Source organism: Carlito syrichta, unplaced genomic scaffold, assembly GCF_000164805.1.
Source record: "Carlito syrichta isolate Samal-C Ts95f unplaced genomic scaffold, Tarsius_syrichta-2.0.1 Scaffold308051, whole genome shotgun sequence".
Taxonomy (NCBI): domain Eukaryota; kingdom Metazoa; phylum Chordata; class Mammalia; order Primates; family Tarsiidae; genus Carlito; species Carlito syrichta.
Window position 1 is genome coordinate 267658 of NW_007252147.1, and position 25126 is coordinate 292783.

General features: G+C 36.9%; 1 protein-coding gene across 1 annotated transcript in view; it reads left to right on the forward strand.

The window, feature by feature from the left end:
* SPATA1 (spermatogenesis associated 1) overlaps positions 1-25126 on the forward strand; it is a 43162-nt gene that overhangs the window by 355 nt on the left and 17681 nt on the right. The window contains 7 exon segments of the mRNA XM_008064790.2: positions 8471-8637; positions 12126-12232; positions 14026-14143; positions 17403-17456; positions 17548-17773; positions 20003-20114; positions 21152-21209. Of these exon segments, the coding sequence (XP_008062981.1) occupies positions 8602-8637; positions 12126-12232; positions 14026-14143; positions 17403-17456; positions 17548-17773; positions 20003-20114; positions 21152-21209 (711 nt within the window). The 5' untranslated portion in view covers positions 8471-8601.

Consider the following 25126-nt stretch of genomic DNA (forward strand, 5'->3'; position numbering starts at 1 on the left):
GTTCGGCGGGGCCTCTACGCGCCCCGAGTCTGTCCCGCCGCCGTCCTTAGTCCACTCCGCCGCCCAGACTCTGCGCCGGACCCGACCCCGGGGAGCCCGGCGGGCCGCGGGCGCCGAGCGCCGGAGGAAACAAGGGCGGCTCCTGGCGTGACTCCTGTCGCCTCTCGCCTCTTGAGTCGGTTCTCCGGAAGAGGCTGTGAAGAAGCCAGGGTGCTGCCTGGAGATGACACCTGTCGCCTCTGTTACCCATCGCATTGGAAGAACGAACGCTTATCGTACTTTTAAAAATAAAACTTCCGCAGGCGCGGTGGCTCACCCTATGATCCCAGCATTTTGGGAGGCCCAGGCGGGAGGATCGCTTGAGCCCAGGACTTCAAGGCCAGCCTGGGCAACCTAACCAGACCTCGTTTCTAGGACAAAATAAAAAAATTAGCCAGGCGTGGTGGCATGCACCTGTGATTTCAGACTCTTGGGAGGCCGAGGTGGAAAGATCGCCTGGGCCCCGCGGTTAGCCATCTGTCTTCATGATCTGCCACTTGAACTCCAGCCTGGGTGACAAAGTGAGACCTTTGACTCAAAAAATATATACACTTTTAAATATATAAATACATATATGTATGTATATATAAAATAAAACTTATTTTTGTATTTCGGGAAAGTTTGCTCTTTTGTGTTTCGTTTGTAATTCATTACCTCCTGCTTGAAGTTGATCCCCAAAGGAGTTTGCAGGACAGACAGTAAGCTCTAACCAAATAGGCTCAGCCAATATGTGTGTATGTCACAGTGCTTAAGACAAACGTTTCCTCTATCTGTTGGAGGAGTCTATCTCTGGATACAGTAATGTTCTCTGTAAACATGGATAATGAGTGCCTTTCGAATTTTTTGGTTAGTGAGAATGAGAAAATCATGCATAATTTGCTCTGGGTCAAGAAAACCGAACTTGTTTACTCAACAGCTTATTTCGGCTCACAAAAACGGGCAATGCAAAGATAACTTTTTACCTGGTCCATACAATGGATGTAAATGATGAGTTCAAAACCCAAGTGTGAATTCTGGCTCTAGCACTTAGGGTATCCTTGGGCAAACCACTTAAATTTCACTTAGCCTTTGTTTCCTCATTTCAAAAAGAAGTAATACAGCTTCTCCCTAGAACCACTTTTGAGATTGAGATGAAATAATGTGTATAAAGAATATGAAAGATAATAAGTATTGTTTCTCCTTTTTCCCCCAATAGTATTTTAATTTTTTCACTGTGGGTGCGTTGTTAACCATAAAGTACCAAAGTCTCATTCAAACTTGACAGATTTGTAAGATTGAACACAAATACCTTTACTCCCAAAATGTTCCATTTTATAGTAGTTGTAGAATACCTCTCAACTCTATAATAAGAACAATGGGGTGTGAGTGCTGGAAGGGATTTTGGGGAATACACAGTTCAATCCTTTCTTCTGGGAAGAAGAGTGTTGAGGAATTAGCAAAGCCCATATTGTGTTTTAGGCTTAAACAGTCTCAAAAAGTTGTTATTGTTAACCACTGCACTGGGAAACTACAGACTGGATTGATGTCTTAAACACCAGATATTATATTATTTTCTATAACATGTGTTTAATTGAAGTTTCAACTGAAGATAGGAAAGAATAAAAACATAGAGTTCGCTTTTTAAAAAATTAAGTTTAATTGCATCTGAAATGATTAGCAGTAAATATAAGGCCAGTTGTGGTGGCTCACACCTATAATCCCAGCCTTTTGGGAGGCCGAGGTAAGAGGATTGCCTGAGCCCGCGGGTTCGAGACCAGCCCAGGAAAGTTGGCGAGACCTCATCTCTACAATAAATCAAAAAATCAGCCAGGCATGGTGGTTCGTGCCTGTGGTTCCAGCTACTCGGAAGGAAGGCTGAGGATCGGCAGGTCGAGGTTGCAGTGGCTGTGTGTGTGTGCAACTGCACTCCAGCCTGGGCAACAGAATGAGACTCCTACTCAAAAAAAAAATAATAATAATCAGTAAATATAGTTTCCTTATTATAACTATCAGTAGATGTTCTTTGACCTTCCACAACAATCTAAAACATCTCAAAGACTTTACCAGTCATACAGATGTAGATGTTCACATTTCAGAAGGTCAAAGACAGGCTTTGTAGAAACAACCTGACACTAAGAGAATCCTTTAACAGAGTGGCAAGAAAACACAGCCAAGAAAACTGTCATGTGTTGTCAGCAGAGCACTCTCAGTTTAAATTGACCTGGGATCTTTACCTTATTCAATCAATTAGTACCCTGTTTTTTATTTATTTTTAAATGATATTAACACTTGGATTATTACTGTTTAATAGTGATATACAGCAATTCAAAACACAGAAATAACAATTATATCTGAAATAGCTAAGCATTGTATAGCCCATTATTACAAGCCCACAGGAAATACTCAGTATTAGATAGGTTGTTTACAAGAAGTCCTTAATGTTAAGATCTGCTAATGAGTCCTTTGCTGGAGGTTTCTTGGGATTCTGAGTGGCAGGTGTAGAGTTTGGAGAAAGCTAATGGGTCTAAATTTAGGTTAAATAAAGTGAACATTCACATGCCTTACTTTGTAGCTTAACTGAAAACTGAATCTCTTTAAAGAAAGATTTCACAATTCTGACTCCCTTCTAAAGCGAGCTTATGGTATTCTGCTTTTATAGTGGCTAAGGAAATTGAAATCTGGAGAGAATGGGTGACTTGCTTATGGTGATATAGCTAGTTTGTGGCAGAGAAGAGACTAGAACTTAGATCTGATTTTTATCCCATTTTATACAGGAATGTTTTTCTTTCCATGGAGGTGCTCAGATATTGGAGTAGTAATTAGTTTTCATAATTGAGTATGGAACTATAAGGAAATTTAGTCAAAAGAAACAGCAAAAGGACTTAAGTCATCTGGTAAGAGGATCATAAGACTTCGTTGTATTTTTAACTCAATTTATGGATACTATGACCCATTTTCAGTGAGTGAGGTGTCATTAAAACCCTTTATTTTTTAAATTTATGGTTTTCCACTACCTTACTGCCTTACCTTTCCGTAGTTATAATTCCAGTTTTTTTTTTTTAATGGAGAGACGGTTTTACCTCTGTTGTCGCTTTTGAAAAGCCTCCTAAAGTTACAAAAAGTGAAAGAGCAGTCTTTGTCACTGACCATGTGTATGGTTCAAAAACTCCGTATTCTTTCAGGAAGATATCTCTATCCCTTTAGAAACCAAACAAGAAATAATTTTTGTATTTGGGTGAGCAGAAATTTGCTTAAAATGTCCTGTTGCTGGTTTATAATTATGAACACTCTACTTGCTCAAAAGGCCTTGAAGGGATATATGAAAAAAACCCAACATCCTATAATTATTTTCCAACATAAATCCTAATTCCTTATCATTATGTTACTCTCTAGGAGACCGTCTGCCACCCTAAAATGCTCTTATATATACTGAGAAAAATCCCAAGTATGCTATTTTGTCTACACTAGGACCTGTGTGGAAAATAAACCTCATTCCTCATTTGGTTCTAGAAGTCTAAGGACTATGGATGCTTACGGGCTCTGGAGTCCCTCAGGTGTTTTAATCTATTTAACTAAAACAGAGACTCGCTTAACAGAATTATAATTTTATGTACAAACTAACCATGAACTAGATAGAGCAGAATTCTCAGGGCATATATGTAATCCAAATTTATCCTGATCAGATAAACTTCAGGCCTTGATGATTTAAGAATCAGGAATTGAATAACAAGAAATATTCCTATCATCTGGCATAATGTTGACTGTATTCTGACTTCTTTTTCCAGAATACAAGTTTCCCTATCACTTTTGGCATTCCTTGAAAATCAAGTAATCAAATAATTTTAGAGCTGCAAAAAATCTTTAAGAGTTCAAGTTACCTACTTGGAAGGCTGAGGCGGAAGGATCGCTGGAGCCCAGCAGGTCGAGGCTGTGGTGGCCGGGAGCGGCCACTGCACTCAGTCTGGGTGACAGAGTGAGACTCCAACTCAAAAAAAAAGAGTTCAAGTTACCTACTTTATAGACAAAGAAACTGAGAATTTGACCAAAAAGTGGTCTTATGGGTTATATAATAGGATTAGAGACCTGCTTTTCTGGCTCCCAATTTATCTGATTACTTTGTGTGAGATTCTACTCTACTGGTATATTTAGACATAGCCCATGTGAGGTTTCTAATTTTAGTATTTAGTATTTTCTAAAGTCCACTGAACATCTTTTTATATGCCATATTATCTAAATCAGATAGGAAATACAAACTACAAGAACCTTTATTTTGAGGCACTGAGCAGAGTATCACATTCTGAAGCCTGACTTTTGGTTCTGCCACTAACATCCAAAATCATTTTGGAAAAGTGCAGAGAAAGCATGATAATGAATTCTGTTGGAAGTAGAGACTAGATCAGAGATGCCAGATAGGTGTTTTATTTACCAACAGTTATGCCTTCTCAAACCTCTAGTTGACAATGATAATCCACTTCTGTACTCTTTCCTACTGTGGTTAGATGTGGCTTTGAGATCGTTTTAGTAATTCACTATTAGCAGTCGGTACCAGCTGATGGGAGTTAGTAAGCAAGATAAAGTTGATTTTCCATTCCTGGCAAGAGGGTTGTTAAGCAAAATTATGGAATAAATAAAAGATTAGACTGGAACGCCATAGTTACTTGATTTTTGATTATTGAGATATCAATCTCCTTTTGTTTCATTGTTGGCATAATTTTGTCCATTAGCTAATTAGTAAAAGGTAAAAAATTTGAAAATCCCAAACATTAATAAGATTTAACGTGTGAAATGTGATTTGGCTCATACCACCTACAAATTCTAAGCATGCCTAAAGTTTTAATTAGCCTCTTTTGGTTTTGATAGCAAAGATTAACTCAGGTTACCTCAAGCCATGGGAAGATGATTGTGAAGATCAGCATAGAGCAGTAGAGGAGACAGATATACCACGTAAATCTCAAAACAGGACCTGTCACACTGATAGGCCAGGATGGAAATAGATCCAAGACTGGGGACTTCAGCAACAAGACTCCTTGACTCTTCTTTCTAGTGCTTAGCTTAAATATGAATTAGCTGTGTTAATTTCCCGTATGCCTCTCACTACTAGTTTATTTAGTCATTTTCTCTATTCTTTATCTGTTTTTCTACCTCTGTTTAAAGATAATTACAGCTTTCTCATAACATGGGTTTCCCTCATGGTTGTGATACTACCTCATGGCTTCTCTTTCTGTATTGTTTATGCTTTAGTATCTACTTAAACCTGGATCTTGAGCTCTTTCTCCAATTATAATTCCCAAGGGCTCATTATTTCATATCAGGCTTTTAAAAAAAAATTTCTGCTCATCCCAGGATTTGGTGTCCAGCCCTGATCTAGTCAGCAATGACAAAGGCAGTTCTTATAATCCAAAACATGGCTTATTTGCTGTTACTTTAGAAAGAATAGTAAGTACAGTTTGAGTACCTCTCATCTGAAATACTTGGGGCCAGTGTTATGATGGAGTAAGCAAGAAGAAGCTACGCCAGCAAGTTGAGTTTAATTAATTATGAGTTTATTAATGCGTGGGTCAAGAATAGGAACGAAAATTCTTGACAAATCGGTGCAGTTTGTGACAAGCTTTTATAGGTAAAATTTGTGGCATTAGTCATATAGCAACTTAGTGACCATAGCAACTATTAAATAACAACTCGGCAATCAAAATGGGAACTTTGATTTTTAGGGAGCTTTGATTAATCTCATGTCCTAGTTATAACCAGTGCCCAGAAATTCCCTGGAGTTCTGCCATTAAGATATAGTTTAAGGTAGTTACGTAGAGACAAGGCAGAGAATCATTAGACAATGGAGTTACCTTGGTTAGGTCACTAACAGAATATAAGAACAAACTATGAAAATGTCAAAGTGTAATATTTGACTTTAGTTAACAAAGCATACAATCACATGGAACTTATGGCTAAGGAGTTCTGTAACAGTCAGCAGGAAACAATCAGCATGACCTGCCCAAAGGAGACAAAGCTGGGGGTCTGTGTTCATGGGAACGTTACTGTAATCACACGTAGGCATTGATTCTTAGGTCGGGCAGGTAACTAAGATGAAAGTTTTAAACAAAATGGAGTAAGCTAGTTAATATTATTATTTTTCTAGTAATTTAATTTTATTAACTGATTTAGCTCATTTCACCAGAAATGTTGAATTTTTTCAGATTTTGGAATATGTAATAAGCATTATGTACTTACCGGTTGAGCATTCCTGATCCATAATCCAAAAAAGCTCCAATGAGCATTTCTTTTGAGTACCATGCTGATGTTCAGAAAGTTCCAGCATTTGGAGCCATTCAGATTTTTATTTTCAGATTAGGGATACTCAGTCTGTATAGTGGGGTAGTCTATTTCAGGACTCTAGTAAAGCAGGACTTGATTGACCTGTCTTGGGTTTGCTTAATTAAAAATTTGTTCTGAATTAGACAAGTTTTTGTGTATCTACAGAAATTAAAAATTCTATCAGTTAATCAACGAATGCCCATGTGCTATAATTATTTGTATATCAGTTAATCAATGAATGTTCATATGCTATAATTATTATAGATTATCACCACTAATTCTTATCTAATAGGGAAGTGACTATATATATATATATATGTCATGCTTTTTTAGGTTCATAATAAAGACTAATATTAGTATAATGGCATAAAGAACACTTGGATAGAAATAGAACTATATAATGTTTTCTTAAAGTACTAATCTGTATTTAGAATGGTGTTTAGCATGGTCAAAATGACAGATCACATTTTAAGTTTTAATTGTTGTAAGATATCTATATAAGGAGTAATATGTGAAACTAATTGAGGAGATTATATCTTTCATGAAATAATTTTTCAATTTTGATATCATTAAAACAATTAGTGGATCTGATAGAATTTCATAGAGTATAATGAACACCAGATCAGAGGCATTTTAAGTTTTGTAAAATGTAAATTATTTTAATATATGCCAAGATAGAGAAACGCTTTGAAATCTAGAAAAGCTTCTGCTGTAGTGTTGGTATGACTAGTATACCCTTAGGATTGTCCTACTGAGATAATTCTTTTTTTTTTTTTTTTTTTTTTGAGTTGGAGTCTCACTCTGTCGCCCAGACTGGAGTGCAGTGGCCGCTCCTGGCCACCACAGCCTCGACCTGCTGGGCTCCGGCAATCCTTCCGCCTCAGCCTTCCAAATAGCTAGAATTACAGGCATGCACTACCATGCCCGGCTGAATTTTTGATTTATTGTAGAGATAAGTTTTCGCTGCCCAGGCGGGTCTCGAACCCACGGGCTCAGGCAATCCACTCACCTCAGCCTCCCAAAGGCGCGGGATTACAGGCTGAGCCACCAAGCCGGGCTTAGATAATTCATTTTTACAGTGATAATTCAGCTACATTTTTTTAACTTTTCATTTACTAAAAAATAGATATGGAGTCTCACTATGTTGACCAGATTGGTCTTGAATCCTGGGCTCAAGTGATCCTCCTGCCTTGGCCTCTCAAAGTGCCGGGATTACAGGTATGAGCCACCACATCCAGTTTAATTCAGCTACCTTATTTTTTCATTTTTATTATTTATTTATGTAGTTTTAATTTTATCATACACTCCTTAAACTGCCATAAATCCTCTGAGGAAAAACAGGAAATAATACACACGTGAGCCTGATATATTTAAAGACTGGTATTTTCATCTAGAATGATTTTTCGCATTTATGATTACTGAGGCATCCAAGGCCAGGAAGAAATGCACATGGTAAAAATAAGTTTTCATTATCCCACAGCCATTTGTATTGTAAATTCAGCCTTTCTACTTCCGAAAGTGTATTTCTTTCTTTCTTTCTTTCTTTCTTTTTTTTGTTTTTGAGTCGGAGTCTCACTCTGTCACCCAGGCTGGAGTGCAGTGGCATACTCATGGCCACGGCAGCCTCGAACTGCTGGACTCAGGCAATCCTTCCACCTCAGCCTTCCAAGTAGCTGGAACTACAGGCACACGCCACCATGCCCAGCTAATTTTTTTAATTTACTGTAGAGATGAAGTCTCACCAAATTGCCCAGGCCGGTCTCGAACCCATAGGCTCAGGCAATCCTTTCACCTTGGCCTCCCAAAATGCTGGGTTTATAGGTGTGAACCACTGCGGCCGACCCAAAAGTATATTTCTACTTTATGTAAAATGCTTTATATTTAACTTTAGTTTTTGACTAAGAAAAAATGAATTATTTAGAATAGTAAACTGTGTCCTGGCCACAAGTCCATTAAAATGTAATTGATTCATTTGTTTAGTTGTATAGGATATATGCTCATTTCATTGCAGTTGCCAGCCCTATTTACTAATAATATATCTTTCTGAGTTAGAATAATAAAAAGATTGTATACATTCCTAAGTTTCAGTTTGAGTGTATTTTAAAGCTTTTGTGTCTTTTTTTCCATTTCTTGAACAAATCAGAGCCCAGAAATGAGTGGAATGCTATCTAAAACAAGCAAAAATCTATTATAATATTTGTTCAATTCTACTTAAATGAAGAAAGGTTTTTTAAAATTCCAGTTGGTAATTATCCCATTTAGACACTAGTGAACATGTCACTCAATCCAAGTCGACCTTCCTCATCAGAGGTAAGAAAAACCTTTTTATACTAAAATATAAGAAAAACATTTTTTTTAAGTTTTGAAAAAGCAAAAATATGAATTATATAAAATGTGAGATATTGACGCCACCAAAACCCCTACCTCCTTTATCCCATTGTTTGATGACACTCCTCTCATCTCTAAGCTCACTTCCTCTAGTATCCCGATTGCGTTTAGTCCTCCAATACATTGATCCTATTACCTTTTTTGTACTATTTCTCAACACTTGTACCCTCTACACCTAGCTTAAATTCCATAGAGCAGTCTTGATCACACCCTTGCTTGCACATATTTTTGACTCTTAGCCCCTCTCTCACTTCATTGTACTCATTGGCAAAACAACAAACATGGTTAGTACATTTCTCTGCTGTTCTGTGCCTACCGCTGAGCAGCTGAACATGACTAGAGAAAAATATATCAGCATCGGGACTATTCTCACTTTAAATTCATGACCACGAATCTCAAGTGGAGTGTTTTGCTGGTAGGCAGTCTTACCATCTGCCACTCATTCATTCACTCTTCTAATCTTCTAGATAAGTATCTCAGACTCCAACACCTCTACTCATTTTCTCTTAAACCAACTCCAATAAAGCTTTCACTGCCACTATTCCACCAAAACTTCTTTTGTTAGATTCACCTTTTTGTTTCTAAATCTTTGTGTTAATTCTTATCTATGTGTTTACAACAGCTGACTCCACTGATCACTCTCTCTTCTTTATAATTTCTTCCCTTGGCTTCTAACATGCACATTATCTTGGTTTTCTTCCTATCTCCTCTCTGGGTATTCATTCTCAGTCTTTTTCGCTGTTTCTTCTTCTTTTGCCTGACCTCTTAACATTGGAATATGTCTGGGTTTAGTTCTTTGTTCTGTTCTGTATGTGTACTCATTCTCTGGTGACCTCATCTGGTCTAATTGATTTAAAATACCAGCTTTGTGCCAAGGATCTCAAAATTGATACCCCCATCCCAGACCTCTCTCCTAAACTCCAGATTCATATATACATATATTCAGTGGACATACTGACGGCCAATAGACATCTCATACTTATCATGTCTGCAGTTGAATCCTTTCCTCCTCCCGAAAGCCTGTACAACCTATGACTTTCCCCATCTCAGGTAATGTCCAGTGTAACTGAGGCCAAATGCCCTGAGTCATACTTGATTCTTCTTGCATACTTGACTCATCTACTTGACCCTTTTCTCTCAGACTCTACCTCTGCTTCCAATCGATTGACTCAGCTTTAAACTATATGCAAAATCTGACTCCTTGTCATCATCTCTACTGCTGGCACATTGGTTTAGTCACCATCGTCCCACACTATAATTACCCCAATAGCTTCATAACAGTTTCACTTTTCTTGCCTCTTGCAGTCTGTTTTGGGTAATGAAATTTAAAAAGATTTGAAGATAAAGCATTATGTATGCCCTGGTATAATGCTGTGTGAAATACAGGGCACTTAAAAAAGAAAGAAAGAAAGAAATACAGGGCACTATTTATAAAATATTTCTGTCCTAGGTGGCTAACCTGTGTCATTTGAAGGCTGTACAGTTAACTGTTTATAGGAAATAGAGAGCTTGGAGAAACAAGTTAAATGACACTTTACAGATAATGAGGTAAATTCAGAATGTAGAACATTCTATAAGACAGCCAACCCAATCTATTTATTTTATTTTATTTATGTATTTTTTGAGTTGGAATCTCCCTCTGTCACCTAGACTGGAGTGCCGTGACACGCTCACAGCCACCACAGCCTCGACCTACTGGGTTCAGGTGATCCTTCTGCCTCAACATTCCAAGTGGTTGGAACCACAGGCGTGTGCCACCAAGCCCGGCTATTTTTTATTTTTTGTAGGGACGAGGTCTCAACATGTTGCTCAGGCTGTCTCGAATCCCTGAGCTCAGGCAATCCTCTTGCCTCCGCCTCCCAAAGTGCTGGGATTATAGGCATGAGCCACCATGCCTGGAATCTCTTTTTTTTAAAAAAAAGTCAATACCATGAAGATAAACAAAACAAAACAAAAACAGGTTTGAGAAACTTCAAGGTTAAGGTTTTAAAAGACGTAACAACCAAACGGAATGTGTGATTCTTGAATTCTGGATTTTAAAAAATTTTGAGAATAATTGGAAAAATTTAAATATGGACTGGATATTAGTTGATATTAAAGAATTGTTAATTTTCTTAGATGTGGAAATGATACTGTGATTATGTTAAAATGTTTAGGGGTATATTGTCATGATGTCTGATTTACTTTGAATGTTTTATCAAGAATTGTTCTTTTTATTTGTATGTGTCTACCGTTTAAAATTTTTCATATTAAACAAATAAAAATATAAGTCAAGTCCGAGATCACACCTGTAATCCCAACACATTGGGAGGCTGAAGTGGGAGGATCACGTGCAACCAGGAGTTCAAAACCAGCCTGCACAACATAGCCATCTACAAAAAAAGAGGAAAAAATGCCGTTGTGGTGACTCATGCCTGTAATTCCAGCTACTCAGAAGACTGAGGCAATCTCCTGGGCTTGGGTGATCCTCCCACCCCAGCCTCCTAACTAGCTGGAACTACAGGCACAAGCCATCACCCCTGGCTAATTTTTTTTATTTTTTGTAGAGTTGAGGTCCAGGCTGGTCTCCAACTCCTGGGCTCAAGCAGTCCTCCCACCTTGGTCTTCCAAAAAGCTGGGATTACAGGCATGAACCACAGTGCTCAGCCTGAATTGAATCATTTAAATGCTTTGACTTTTAATAAGCAGTGAATATCAAATTTTACTAGTCTCAAAGATAGGATTATATTTGCTATAATTGTTCTGTTTCCATGGTAGTAATCTTAATATTCTTCTAAATAGAAGGGTTCTCATCAAGGTCACAATGAAACTTTAATAGAAAAGTAGATAGTTATATAGAAGCACAGACAAGCTTACAGACATGACCTATATAAGAACAATCATTCCTTTCTCCACTGCTGGGCAGGAGTAGGTTCTTCCTGGAACTCTGGGAACAATATGTTCCCCAAACCACAGTGTTAACCCTTTTGCAGGTGCTGAGAGCTAGCAGTCATCAGAGCTGTAGCAGGGAGACAATACACAAAGAATAAGGACTCCATAAGTTCACCCCAATGGAACTGAGGCGATGGGGTGTGGGACAGGGTAAAGGTTGGTGATAAGAAACTGATCTTGGTGCTCTGGGAGTCTTACTGCAGGCCACAGAAACAACACCACATATCCTAGATGCTGGAATAATCTTGGAGCCCCAAACATAACATGACTTCCAAGGGGTAATGGGTTCCACGTGCCAAGTAGCCAACTTAAGGACAGAGTTTTGATTCTTCATTTTGTTTTCTGTTTGTTCAGAGGGATATATGTATTCCATGTTTATGTCAGTTGTGTCCAATCCGCTTAAAATTTTGTGGGCTGTCAATTGGAGGTTTTTTCTACTTCAAAAATATTTTAACTGATGTTCTTCTCAATTTATTCAGTTGGTGGAACTTCATGTTTTTTATGTCCCTGAGGGATCATGGAACTATAAGTTAAATACCATTTCAATAGAAGATGTTAGCAAATTCATTTCAGCTGGATTTATAAGGCAAGTATTTTGTGGTCATATAAAAACAATCTTTTTTTTCTGCAGAAAAAAAAATGCTCTCTGGAAATTTAAAAATTGTAAGCGAAAAACATCTTGGGCCAGGCTCGGTGACTCAGCCTGTAATCCCAGTGCTTTGGGAGGCCAAGGTGAGTGGATTGCCTGAGCCTGTGGGTTCGAGACCCGCCTGGGCAACGTGGTGAGACCTCATCTCTACAATAAATCAAAAACTTAGCCAGCCGTGGTAGCACGCGCCTGTAGTTCCGGCTACTTGGAAGGCTGAGGCGGGAAGGATCACCGGAGCCCAGCAAGTTGAGGCTGTGGTGGCTGGGAGCGTGCCACTGCACTCCAGTCTGGGCGACAGAGTGAGACTCCAACTCAAAAAAAAAAAAAAAAGAAAAACATCTTGTTCATGCGATGGGTCAATTTCCTAACTTAATGAATACTATCAGTAAGATAGTGCCACATAACAGTTAAATCAAACAATTCTGTAGGAACAGATCACTTGGCCAGAATACTGCCACCCAAGAAACAGTGTATAACCCGTGTATTATTATGTTTATACACAAAGAAAATTAGAAGAGAAGTTATCTGAATTTAAAAGACTGTTAAAGAACTTTGGATAATAGTTAAAGCAATATATCCACAATGCCCTTTCTCTGAACTCTTGAAAGGATAAACAAAGAACATATGTATTATGTATACTTATATGTAAATATGTGTGTTTCCACATTCACAGAAACACACATATGACACTACATGATCTAACTGCCGGTTGTTTTCTTCCTTGAGCACACCTCTCTTCCTAAGCTTCTTAACCACTTTCTTCAACCATATCAGCCTCCTTTCTGTTCTGGAACACATTAGACACAGCTCTCCCTAGAACCTATATACTCTCTGTTCCTTTTGTCTACAGTGAGTTTTCTGCCCTAACCATTTTTACTCCCACCTCCTTCAGGTCTTTACTTAAATATTATTTTTGTGTGTAGATATTCTCTGATTACTATGTTTTAAATCACAAGTAATCCCTTTCTCCCTTTTCTGCTTTATTGTTCTCTGTGATACTTAGCAGTGTCTTATGAATAATATTTTTTACTTATTTATTTTGTTAATTTTTCTCTCTTGCTACTAGATTATAAAGTCTATGAGGGCAGAGATTTTTATCTGTTTTGTTTATTGTCATATGACCATCTCCTGGAATAATGTCTAACACATAGTAGATGTTCAATAAATATTTGTTGATTGGATGAATGATCTAATAGTTCCCGTAAGATCCTAGTAAAACAAGAAGTCACAACCTCAGCATAAGTGATGGTTTTAAGTTTTAGACATTGAGGAATGAAGTATCCCTGGTGAACACTGATGTGTAGTCTGACAACATTAGATTTTTTAAAAACTTTAGGCACTAGCTACTCCTGCCAAACTTCCAAAATAAATATCGGTGACTAAATTATTCCTGAATATATGAATAAGAGTATATACATTCCATAGCAAAGTTCTGTTTTAACAATAAAATTTAGAAGGAGATTATCAAAATAGACAATTTTCCTTTCAGTGCAAAAAGAGTATAAACAGTCTTCATTTGCATAATTGTAAAAGGAAGGTGATTATTTATTTTAAAAGATTTACGGGAGACCTATAAAGTGCTAGGCAATGTAAAAACATAATATGCTAAGCCATATCTGACACGTTAAATCAATATTCGTGTTTGTGATAACTGACTAAAGTTACTGAATCATTAGTATATCCCAAAGCTGTTTAGTTTTATATTAGAAAGCAATTTCATGATATTTCAGAGTATCTCCTCAACTTACTTTACAAGCCCTGAGGGAGCGTCTTGGTGAGTTCCTTGGCGAAGATGCTGTTGCAGAAAAATTTTTATTTCTAAAATGCATTGGAAATAATTTAGCTGTGGTAAGTTTCCTTGTTTGTTTTCCTTCTGATTAAGGAAAAGTGACCTTATCAAATTATGTTTCTTAAACGCTTATTGACTCAGCTTCTTAAATACTATGGGGTATGTAATTTCAATCATAATGAAATGGAAAGATCACTAAGCACACAGCTCTAGAAAGATGAACCTCATTGGCTTGCTATCAAGCACAAAAATGATGGGGTTTATGTGGGTGAATGTCCCTGAGAAGAAAAGAAAGACAAATTTAAAATGTGATCATATAAATAATACATTTCTAAAATTTAAAAGACAGTTTTCAAAAGTGTTTTAAACAAGTACTTGTACTCTGTAGAAAAATTAGGTTCTCATTGCTTGGGCCACAACTATCCTCATTTGGTATGAAAGTAATCTGAGCCAGCATAGGTTTTGGTGTTAACTGTTATCTGTTGAGCACTCCTATTTGTAGTTTGTATGACTTAGTGGCAAGATGTTCTAAGTAGAGAGTATTCCTAGCTGAAATTCCCTGTCAAACAACCCATCAACTTTCAAAGTTTCTGGTTTCTCTTATCTATATAAAGTTTATTTCTTTAATCAACATTTCTGATATTTAATCTCTTTAAGATGCAGTATATTTTTATTCTACTCTAGTTAACATATATATCAGTGTTATGTGTTTTTTTTATGGGGTTATTTGTTTAACGTCAACTTCTACTATTAGATTATAGCTTCTTGTGGATAGGGACTTTATTGTATTCACCATTGTATTTATAAGCAGTACCTACCAAGGTGTTTTGAACTTAGAATTGTTTAAATACTATTCATTGAACAGATTTAATAATGAATGGTAATGGAAAAAGTAAGCATTTTCCCCCAAAGTACTACCATAATTTGCTGTGTGGGATTCTTGGGATCCATAGCTAAATTTGAAAAAGTTTTTATCATTAGGGTTCTATTTAGTATGCCTTCTGGCATATGAATATTAATGTACTGATCATTAAGTTTCCCCAAATAGGGAAGAAAACTTTGTCGCCCAGGCTGGAGTGCAGTGGCAAGCTGACGGCCACCGCAGTCTCGACCCACGGGGCTCAGGTGATGCTTCCACCTCAGCCTTCCAACTAGCTGGAACTACAGGCACATGCCACCACGCCCAGCTAATTTTTTGATTTCTTGTAGAGATGAGGTCTCGCCAAGTTGCCCAGGCTGTTCTCGAACCCGTGGGCTCAGGCAATCCTCTCATTTCAGCCTCCCAAAGTGCTGGGATTATAGGTATGAGCCACTGTGCCCGGTGTAATTTTTGTTCTTTTTCATGGTACATCTATGTACAAAATACTAATCACAGAATCCCAGGTTGGACCTTAAAGGTAATTTAGGCCAATGTCTAAAATCTGTCTATATTTTATTATTGTCAGCAAATATTTATTGATGGTTTTGCATATACAAAAGTAGAAAAAAGAACTGAATACGGATCCTGTCCCTAAAGAGTACTCACTGTAGTGATGAAGATAAAATATATAAATTAAATAAATCAAATGTCATATTTTGTATATTCAAAAGAAAAAGAGATTAATTCCAGCAGAGTAAGTGGGGTAGTTGAGAACTTGGAGGAAGAAGCAATATTCAGATTGGATCTTAAAAGATAAATATTTGATCTTGCAAAGATGAAAGGTGAAAAAAGCTTCATGAGCAGAGAAAATAGAATGAGCACAGAAGTAGAAAAGCAAACAACCAAGAAAGAATAAATGGTTCATTTTTTAAGTGGAGCACTGACTACGTGAAAGGGAATGGTAAAGAGCAAGATATCAGATAGTTTGTTGAAGGTCCTGAACCAGATTAATAGTCTGGATTTTTTTCTGAAGCCATGGAAGTTTTTTTTTTTGGGGGGGTTGTTTTTTTTTTATTTTTATTTTTTAACAAAACACCATCAGAACCTTCAGTAAAATGAATTGGGCTTCACTGAAAAGGACAGATGGAAGTAGGAAGAAACTAGAAGCAGGGATTTTGCCTAGGAGAATTTTACCATGGTTCAGGCAAGCTATAAGGAGGGCCCGAGGAATATAGGCTGCTTCTCAGATTTCATCTACTGCTGTTTGTTGGTTTAATGCTTCAGCTGCAAAAATCTTCCTTCAGTCCTCAAATATGACAAACTCATCTCTGATTTTTGGTCCTGACACTCGCCTGAAAATGACTTTGCCCTGACCTTCAGATAGCTGGCTGCTGCTTTTCATAATTCAGGTCTCAGCTCAAGTATTATCTTTTCTTTTTGTTTGTTTTTGAGTCAGAGTCTCACTCCGTCACTCAGGCTGGAGTGCAGTGGCACATTCATGGCCGCCACAGTCTTGACCTGCTGGGTTCAGCTGATCCTTCTACTTCAGCCTTCCAAGTAGCTGGAGCTGCAGGTGCACACCACCATGCCCAGTTAATTTTTTGATTTATTGTAGAGATGAGGTCTCACTATGTTGCCCAAAATCCGTGGGCTCAGGCAATCCTCTCACCTCCGCCTTCTGAAGTGCTGGGATTACAGGCATGAGCTTGTCATCAGCTTCAGCTCAAGTATTATCTTTTCAAAAAGGCCTTCTCTAACCACCTGACTTTTAGATATTCTTTCTTCGAATGACTATTCTATCATTGTATTTTATTTTCATAAAACACATGTCACAATCCTAAATTGTGTTTATTTCTTTAATATCTGCCCTCCCAAGTAGAACGCAAGCTCCATGAGAGCAGGGACTTTGCTTTATTTATCATTGCATCCCTACCAATGTAGAACACTGCCCAACACATAGCATGCCCTCAGTATTTGTTATATGAGTAAATAACAAATGAACCCCTATGGGTTGAGTATGTAAGAAATAAAGTTTACTAAGTTGGACTCTGGAGTCAGATGAACTGGTTCTGGATCACAGTTTGGAAACTTCCTAGATATGCAGTCTTGGACAGGATACATAACTTCTCTTTAACTCAATCTCCTTGTCTGTAAACTGGGGATATTAGTGCCTGTCACATGAAGCTGAGAGGATTTACTGAATTAATACAGTATGTATGAAGCACTTATAGCAGTGCCTGGCACACAGTGAGTCCAAGCAAGTGATAGCCATAATTATTACTATTATTAAATAACATAAAATATGCAGGACTATGGTTTACTTTTCTGTAATCTAGCTTTTAAAATTGATTTATATTCCATAAACATATGCCTTCTGCAAAAAAAAAAAAAGTAGAGGCAAAAAATAATTGAAAAATGTTACAAAAACTTTACTTTTGTTCTTATTTATTTATTTCTAGGTGAAAGAAAAGCAAGAATCAAAACTGAAACTCAAATCATTTGCTCCTCCATATGTGTGTAATGTGACATTTTAAACTTACACTAATTTTTAACTTGCTGTTTTTTAATTGCAAACTAATTTTTAAAATTTCCTATATGTCTTAGGCTCTTCAACCAGAGTTATATTTGCTTCCTGTAATGGACCATTTAGGAAATGTTTATTCAACGTCATCAACAGTTACTTTAGATGAGCAGCAGACTAATAATGGTGTTACTGAGGCTGATGAAACAATCCACAGACCAGTTAGTGTCTCAGAGGGAGAGCCTGGATTTTATCCCAGTTTATTAGAAAACACTTTGAAAGAGCTTCTTAACAAGAGTATGGAAGAAGGTGATTCCAACTGCAATGGGAAAGACAAAGAGGTTACTGTAGTACATTTTAGCAGTCAGCTCTGAGAGAAAAAATTCTGGGCCATCCTAGCCTCACAAATAGAAGCAGCATAAAAGTAAAGTTATGGTTCATGTTGGGATTTGTGTAAAAGATCATTTTTGAGACCAGCCTGGGCCTACAAAAAACAAAACAAAAGAATTAGCTGGGGATGGTGCTGGGATGGAAGGATCACCTGAGCCCTGGCGGTCCGAGGCAGCAGTGATCCATGATTGTGCCACTGCACTCTAGCCTTGGTGGCAGGGTGAGACCCTGACTCAAAAAAATAAGAATCAAATCAGTCAATAATAAAATTAAAATAATTACAGCACTTAAATAAACTCTACCACCTTTACTTCTTTTGTAACAAAATAGTTTCAGATAATATTATTAGGGCTATAGGGGAAGAGAAAAGAAGGATTACTACATTAAAATTTGATATCCTTCAGAGTCCAGAAGGATCAGGAAAACAGTATCAAACAAGGTGGGGAGGGACTGGGGGATGGATGTATTTTAAAGAACTTAAAAATTTGTATTTGATCACACTTATCAATTTACTAATAATCTGATTTTTTAAAAGGAATAGGTGATTTAAAAATGCTTAAATCAAAGTTAGACTCACAAAAACAAATAAAACTAACTACACTGCTACACTCTAGGAATCAACAGGACAAAAGCAGGTGCACTTTTCTACCAAGTTACTGAAAGAAATAAACTGTTAGGGGAGACAAGCAGATATACTAAGCATTTATAAATGAATCCCCAGAAACTAATGACGACCGTCATTACAGCTGTAGAATATACAAGTTCTTAACCAGTTACATTTCTTGTATTCTAAATATTTGCTAAAACTGGCAATGTTCTAAATTCAGGACTTGCTTTAATCTGAGGTGCATTTGATGTTGACTGTTTATTGCTTGTCAGGAAGAGCCTTCACCTTCTTTTTTATCTAGATATGTCTCTGCTTTCCAGTCATGACAATCACTTAAAGGCTAAGGGGCGGGGGGGGGGGGGGGGGGGGGGAAACACCTAGGAAACAAAACAAAAATTCAAAGTAGAATCCCAGTGTTCCCAGTGTTCCTGAACATACAAGGTCAAGTGGTAAGGAGGTTGGCAGTTGCCCTGCCCAAAACTGGGAGTAGTGTCGTATTTCACATCCTGGCCTGTTGGCTAAATTTATGATTTGAGCTTTTAATTTTTAGTTTTTTAGATCTCCTGAATGTGTTTGATATATAGAGTGAGGTAGTATACATTTATTTCTTCCAAATGCATTTCCACTGTCCCAGAATGTCCATTCATTTCTTCCTCACTGATTTCAAGTGACATCTTTACCATATACTAAATTCTTACATGTACATGACAACTTTTAGACTCTCTACTCTGTTCTATTTATCCATCTTCTGAACTGGTATGGACATTAATAATTTTTGTATATCTGGCAGGGCAATTTCTCATTCATTATTATTCTTCCTTATTGTGAGGTGCAAAATTGGATAATACAATATATGTGAAAATACTTTTTATCTGTAAACAAGTATAATTCAATTTTCCTCCACAGTCCTGGTTTGAACTTTTACTTGCTCTGTGGTTTGTCACTTTTTTGAAAAATAGTTCAGTTTTTAAAAAATTTTATTTTCATAAATATTGTAAACTCTTTAAGGACAAGGATTTGTTGCTACATACTCAAGAGTCAATTGTAGTATGTAGAACATAGTCCTGAAATGAAAATGTGTGTAAAATAACCCATGACATTTTATGTGCTGTATTTATACCAGCATTTTCCAGAGAAGGTTCCTCGGTGCACTATTTCAAAAGAAGCTCTTAGCAAAAGGTTTCTAAAGACAATTAAATTTGAGGACACCCTACCCTACCTCCTCTTGGAAGATTCAGTTGTCCATAGAGACAGAGAAATCCTTCAAAGATAGGATTGTGTGTGTGTGTGTATAAAGGGTTGTGTTGCTGCTTAATATTGCTTCATTCAATGTTTCCTAAGCTGAATTAATCAAAGAATTTCCTTTTTACATAAACCGTTTCATGAAATTCACTTTGGAAATTGTTGCCTTATATCTATATAGTAAAGTTCATAGGGATTCTGAAACATAGGACAAGATTATAGATGTAAAAACAACATTTTCTTTTAGTATTTTCTTAATATTCTGAACTTTATTTGCCATGGATGACCATCTACATCAGCTGTGGGAAAAGCTACTCTAAAGGAAAGCCAGACTGCAAGAAGTCAAATTGGAAATTCTGAGTTGCCAGGATCAATGGAAGATTCAAATAATTATTTCAGCTGTAAAAAAAGGTAGTTAATGTAGATGTTGGCTCCATGTGTCATAATCTAAGCTATAAGAAAAAGAGTGAGATATCCAGAGTACTGTTATGAGGACTTCTACTACAAACAAAGATATGAGTAAAATTAATGATTTTTTTTGTTTGTTTTTTGAGTTGGAGTCTCACTCCATCGCCCAGACTGGAGTGCAGTGGCATGCTCACAGCCACTCCAGCATCGACCTGCTGGGCTATGGTGATTCTTCTGCCTTAGCCTTCCAAGGAGCTGGAATTACAGGTGCGCACTGCAACGCCTGGCTAATTTTTGATTTATGTTGAGATGAAGTCTCACCAAGTTTCCCGAACTGGTCTCGAACCTGCGGGCTCAGGCAGTCCTCGGCCTCGGCCTCCCAAAGTGCTGGGATTACAGGCTTAAGCCACCGTGCCCAGTCAATTAATGATATTTTTAATGAAAATTACTTTGATTCAGATTTTTGGTTTTATGCTAACATTCCTCTCTGATATAATGAGGGATAATTTATAACTTAAATTTATTTCTGTTGTAATCTTTTTGTTATCAGGGCAACCTGTTTGCCTCTGTTAAACTGAATATTTTGCCTCTCTTAGGTTCCTAGTTATAGCTAAACTAATCAATGTGCTTGATTTTCACATTGGTATCATTTTACTCAAAATTATAGTACCTAGACAAGAGTTTTGTATATAGTCTTTTGAAATGAAGACAAGGGTTTTCATAAATAATTATTATCACAAAAAATAACAAATATATTTCTAAGTTTTTCAGCTATTTTATCTTACTATAGCTATTGTACTGTGATTTCAATTTAGCTATAATATAATGAAATATGATTTTATTACTGATACTGAATGTAAGTTTGTGTTTGTCATTAATAAATTTGAAAGGAAATATGATATTGGTCTCAGGCTGACTTTGAAAAATTTTAATGTTATATTTGTATTCACAGAACATCAAATAAAATTATAAAATATGAAAAGCTAATATTTATGGGATCATGTTTTAATATGACTTTCAAATCTGTCATTCCCTTTAAGTCAGTTTCTTTGGAAAAATGAAGATGATACAGCTATCGGTAGAAGACGCCATAGTCAGGTATGACTTTAAATTTTTATTTAAATGTGATATTATAGCATAATATTTTTACTGAAATTGAAATGAAACTTCAGATTAAAATGTCTCAGTTTTCTGGTAATATACTTCCAATAACAATATTGTCAATGGTAGTCCAATTTTTGTTTCTGTTTTTGTGAGAAAACAGAAGAAAAGGTTATCCACTAACGTCTTTTGAATTATCTTCTCAAATTTTTTACTAGTTTTAAGGTACACCTTCACTTAACTGGTTACTTTAATATATTTATGCCTGTACTTGATTAACTCAGCTCATTATAATAGCTCTATATAGCATGTTAAGGAGCAGTATAATAGTAATTAAGTGCTTGTTATATTAGTTGTTATGTTATGATATGTTACTAGCTGTGTGACCTTGGATATGTTACCTAATTTGATTAGCAATGGCTTAAGGGAGTTAGTAAACAGTATTGGAATCACCAGTTTATGCTCAAGAAATACTGGAAAAATTGGGAGAATTTTTGCAAATACTTGCATGACGAATTTAGGGCATTCTTAAAATAATTACAAAACTAATTTTAATAACAGGTAACAAAAAGTCCTAACTACCAGGCACTATTCTAAGTATTTTACACATATTGACTCATCTAATCCCCACACAAAAAAACCCTCTGAGGCAGGTTATGGTGATAATTCCCATTTTACATGAGGAAACTGAGGCACAGAGGTTCAATGGCTTGCCCCAGTCATATGTATAGTCGGTAGGTATTGTAGCTGGGTTTAGATCCTAAGTGGTGTAGACTGGCTTCAGAGTTCATGCTTTTAACCACTTTATTTTTTTATTTTTATTTATTTATTTATTTTTTGAGTTGGGGTCTCACTCAGTCGCCCAGACTGGAGTGCAGTGGCCGCTCCTGGCCACCGCAGCCTCGACCTGCTGGGATCCGACGATCCTTCCGCCTCAGCCTTCCAAGTAGCTGGAACTACAGGCACAAGCCACCACACCCCGTTAATTTTTTTGATTTATTGTAGAGATGAGGTCTCGCCAAGCTGCCCAGGCAGGTCTCGAACCTGCGGGCTCAGGTAATTCACTCACCTCGGCCTCCCAAAGCACGGGATTACAGGCTGAGCCACCGAGCCAGGCACTTTTAACCACTTTAATGGCTACCTATCTAAATGATAATAATGATATAGCAGCAGCCAACTAGAAAGCACTTATCAAGCCAATCACTGTTCTTAGTGCTTTATGTATGTTAACTCGTTTGATTCAACAAAGCTTTGAGGAGGTAATGTTATCCTTATTTTCAGATGAGGAAACTTAAGACACAGAAAGTTACATTAACTTTTCCATAGTTTAAGTCTTCCATACGCATTTGACAAAACCCAACTGTAATTTAACAAACCTCAAATTAATTTTTAAGTCTGCCAACAAGTATATTATATTTTCCAGGCCCGTTGCTACTCTTCTCGAATACTCTGTCATACCTTCTCCACAAACCATCAATACCTTCTTTCTTTTGTACTCTGATAATTTTTCTTTTCTTTTCTTTTCTTTTTTTAATAATAGAGACAATTTGAAGAGAACCACTACATCTCAAAGTTTTACGTACAGAGTGAGGTTGGGGTTGAGGTTCAGTTTTTTTTCCTCAGATATCCAGTTCCCACAGTCTTTGCAAAGACTTTTATTTTTCACATTGCCTTATTCAAAAATCAGCTGACTCTATAGGTCTAGGACAATTTCTGGCCTCCCTTTTCTGCTCAGTGATGTTTTCTTTGTCATCTTTATGCCAGTACTACGCCATCTTCATTACTGAGGCTTTGTTCTTGTTTGAGTTCTTGTTATCAGAAAGCATAAGATTTCCAACTTTATTATTTTCTTTTCAATATTGTTTTGGCTATTCTAGATTCTTTGTCTTCATGTAAATTTTGAGTCAATTTGTCAATGTCTTGTCAAAAGTCTACTGGAATTTTTATCGGAATTACCTTGAATCTGTCAGTTTAGGAGAACTGATATCCAACCCAAGAACTATGAACACTGTGTATTTCTGTATGTAGGTCATTAGTTTCTCTCAGTAGTGTTTGTGGTTTCAGTGTAGTGCTCTTCTACACCTTTTGTGACCTTTATTCCTAGATATTTGATATTTTTTAAGCTTGCATAAGTGGTATTTTTAAATGTTTACTTTCTAATTGTTGTTAGTTTATAGAAATATAACTGATTTTTATATATTGAACTCATCTCTTAGATTGTGCTAAATTCTATTAGGTTGTTTTGGTAATTCTTTAGGACTTCCTACATACACGGTCATAACATCTGTGAATAACAAAGTTTTACTCTTTATTTCCATTCTTTGTTTGGTGAGTTAAGGATTTTTTCCCTCTAGCTTCCTGGGTGTGAGAAACAGTCATGGCAGTAACAATGATGGCTTCTTGCTTTCAGCATAGTTCTGGAAAAGTCATTCCAAGAAACCAAACCTAGAACCTGCTCCTCCAGTCATTCTGACACACTTGATTTCCTTTATTAATCTTCACCGAACTGATTCAATATTTGGTACATAATATGGGCCAAAAACTCTTAAAGTGGAGACTCACAGACTGGTTATTGCAAAAGAATCGCAATCTTTTGCTAATTTATGCTAGTAAAAACTTAGAGAAATATTATTGGGAACAGATGCAGGCCAGGAATGAAGGAATGTAATTTTAGACTGGTTCAAATTTAATGATATGGATACATTTATCACAGAATCTGGATTTGATGTGCTAACTCAAGCAATTGCGAGTGGTAAAAACAGTTTGCTAAATTGACAGGATGAAAGAAACCTGGACTATATGGTGGCTTATGCTAAGTAAATTTAGAGTGACTGAAATTTATAGTTGAAAAGTAGAGCAAGAAATCCAAAGACTTTGGGAAATAAAAATGTTAAGAGAGGACTTACCATATCCACTTCACCCCTTTAACCAAAAATTGAGGGATATATTGGAAAGGCAAGCCCAGCATTCTTGAAAAAGCCTCATCGTGGCTGTTTTAGGCAGCCTGGAATGAAGATGGGAATGTACTTTTTGATTTCCTTAAAGATAACAAGATCCCAGACTAACAAAAGCCAATTTGTAGCGTTTATGAGAGAAAAAGCACCAAAGTGATCATAAGGATGTTTGATTAAGAAATTCTTGACAATAGTAATTGGCATCCTTAAGACGAATTAATCATGGTGTTACTGAGACCGAAATGGAAAAGCACACTAGTAAAATCTTGACCTATATAACCAAAAATTATTTTTAATTTTGTTAAAGAGAGGTCTACTTTGAATGACCACATGAATACTCACATCCTCTTATTGAATTACCAGACCTAAGCCAGTTTACTTACCTAGAACATCTTGAATGAGGAGGATTTTGGGTATCCTTGATGGAAAATCTTGTCACCCTGCCACAAGTATGGACTGTAAATTTCCTGCTTTGCCTTTCTTAAAGCAGGGTGACTCCACTGGAGAAACGGAGTACCCAGACTTTTCAAAGTTAGTGGGCAATGGCTTTGATCTGATTCTAAACTCTGAGGACCTGAATACCTCTGTGTTCCACCAACAGGGTGACTATAATTTAGAGGGGTCAGATAATAAGTGAAGTTTTGGCTAAATCAGTCTCCTGGTGTGCTGAATAGGTTTACAAATTCTCCCTGTAGTTGTTTCCTTAATTCCTGAATACATACTTTGAAATGATATACTCAGCAACAGACAGAATCTTCATAAAATGCCTCCCTGACCCTTGCAGCATGGGCAATAAGGGATGTTATGATAGAAAGGGCCAGGTGAAATATGATGGAACTGACTATTCCTTACCTAAATAGGAAACCAAGCATTACCAAACTCCTGGAGGAACTGAAGTTTTGTGCCATGATCAAAACTTGAAAATGGCAGGAAGATGATTTCCATCATACCCACATTCAA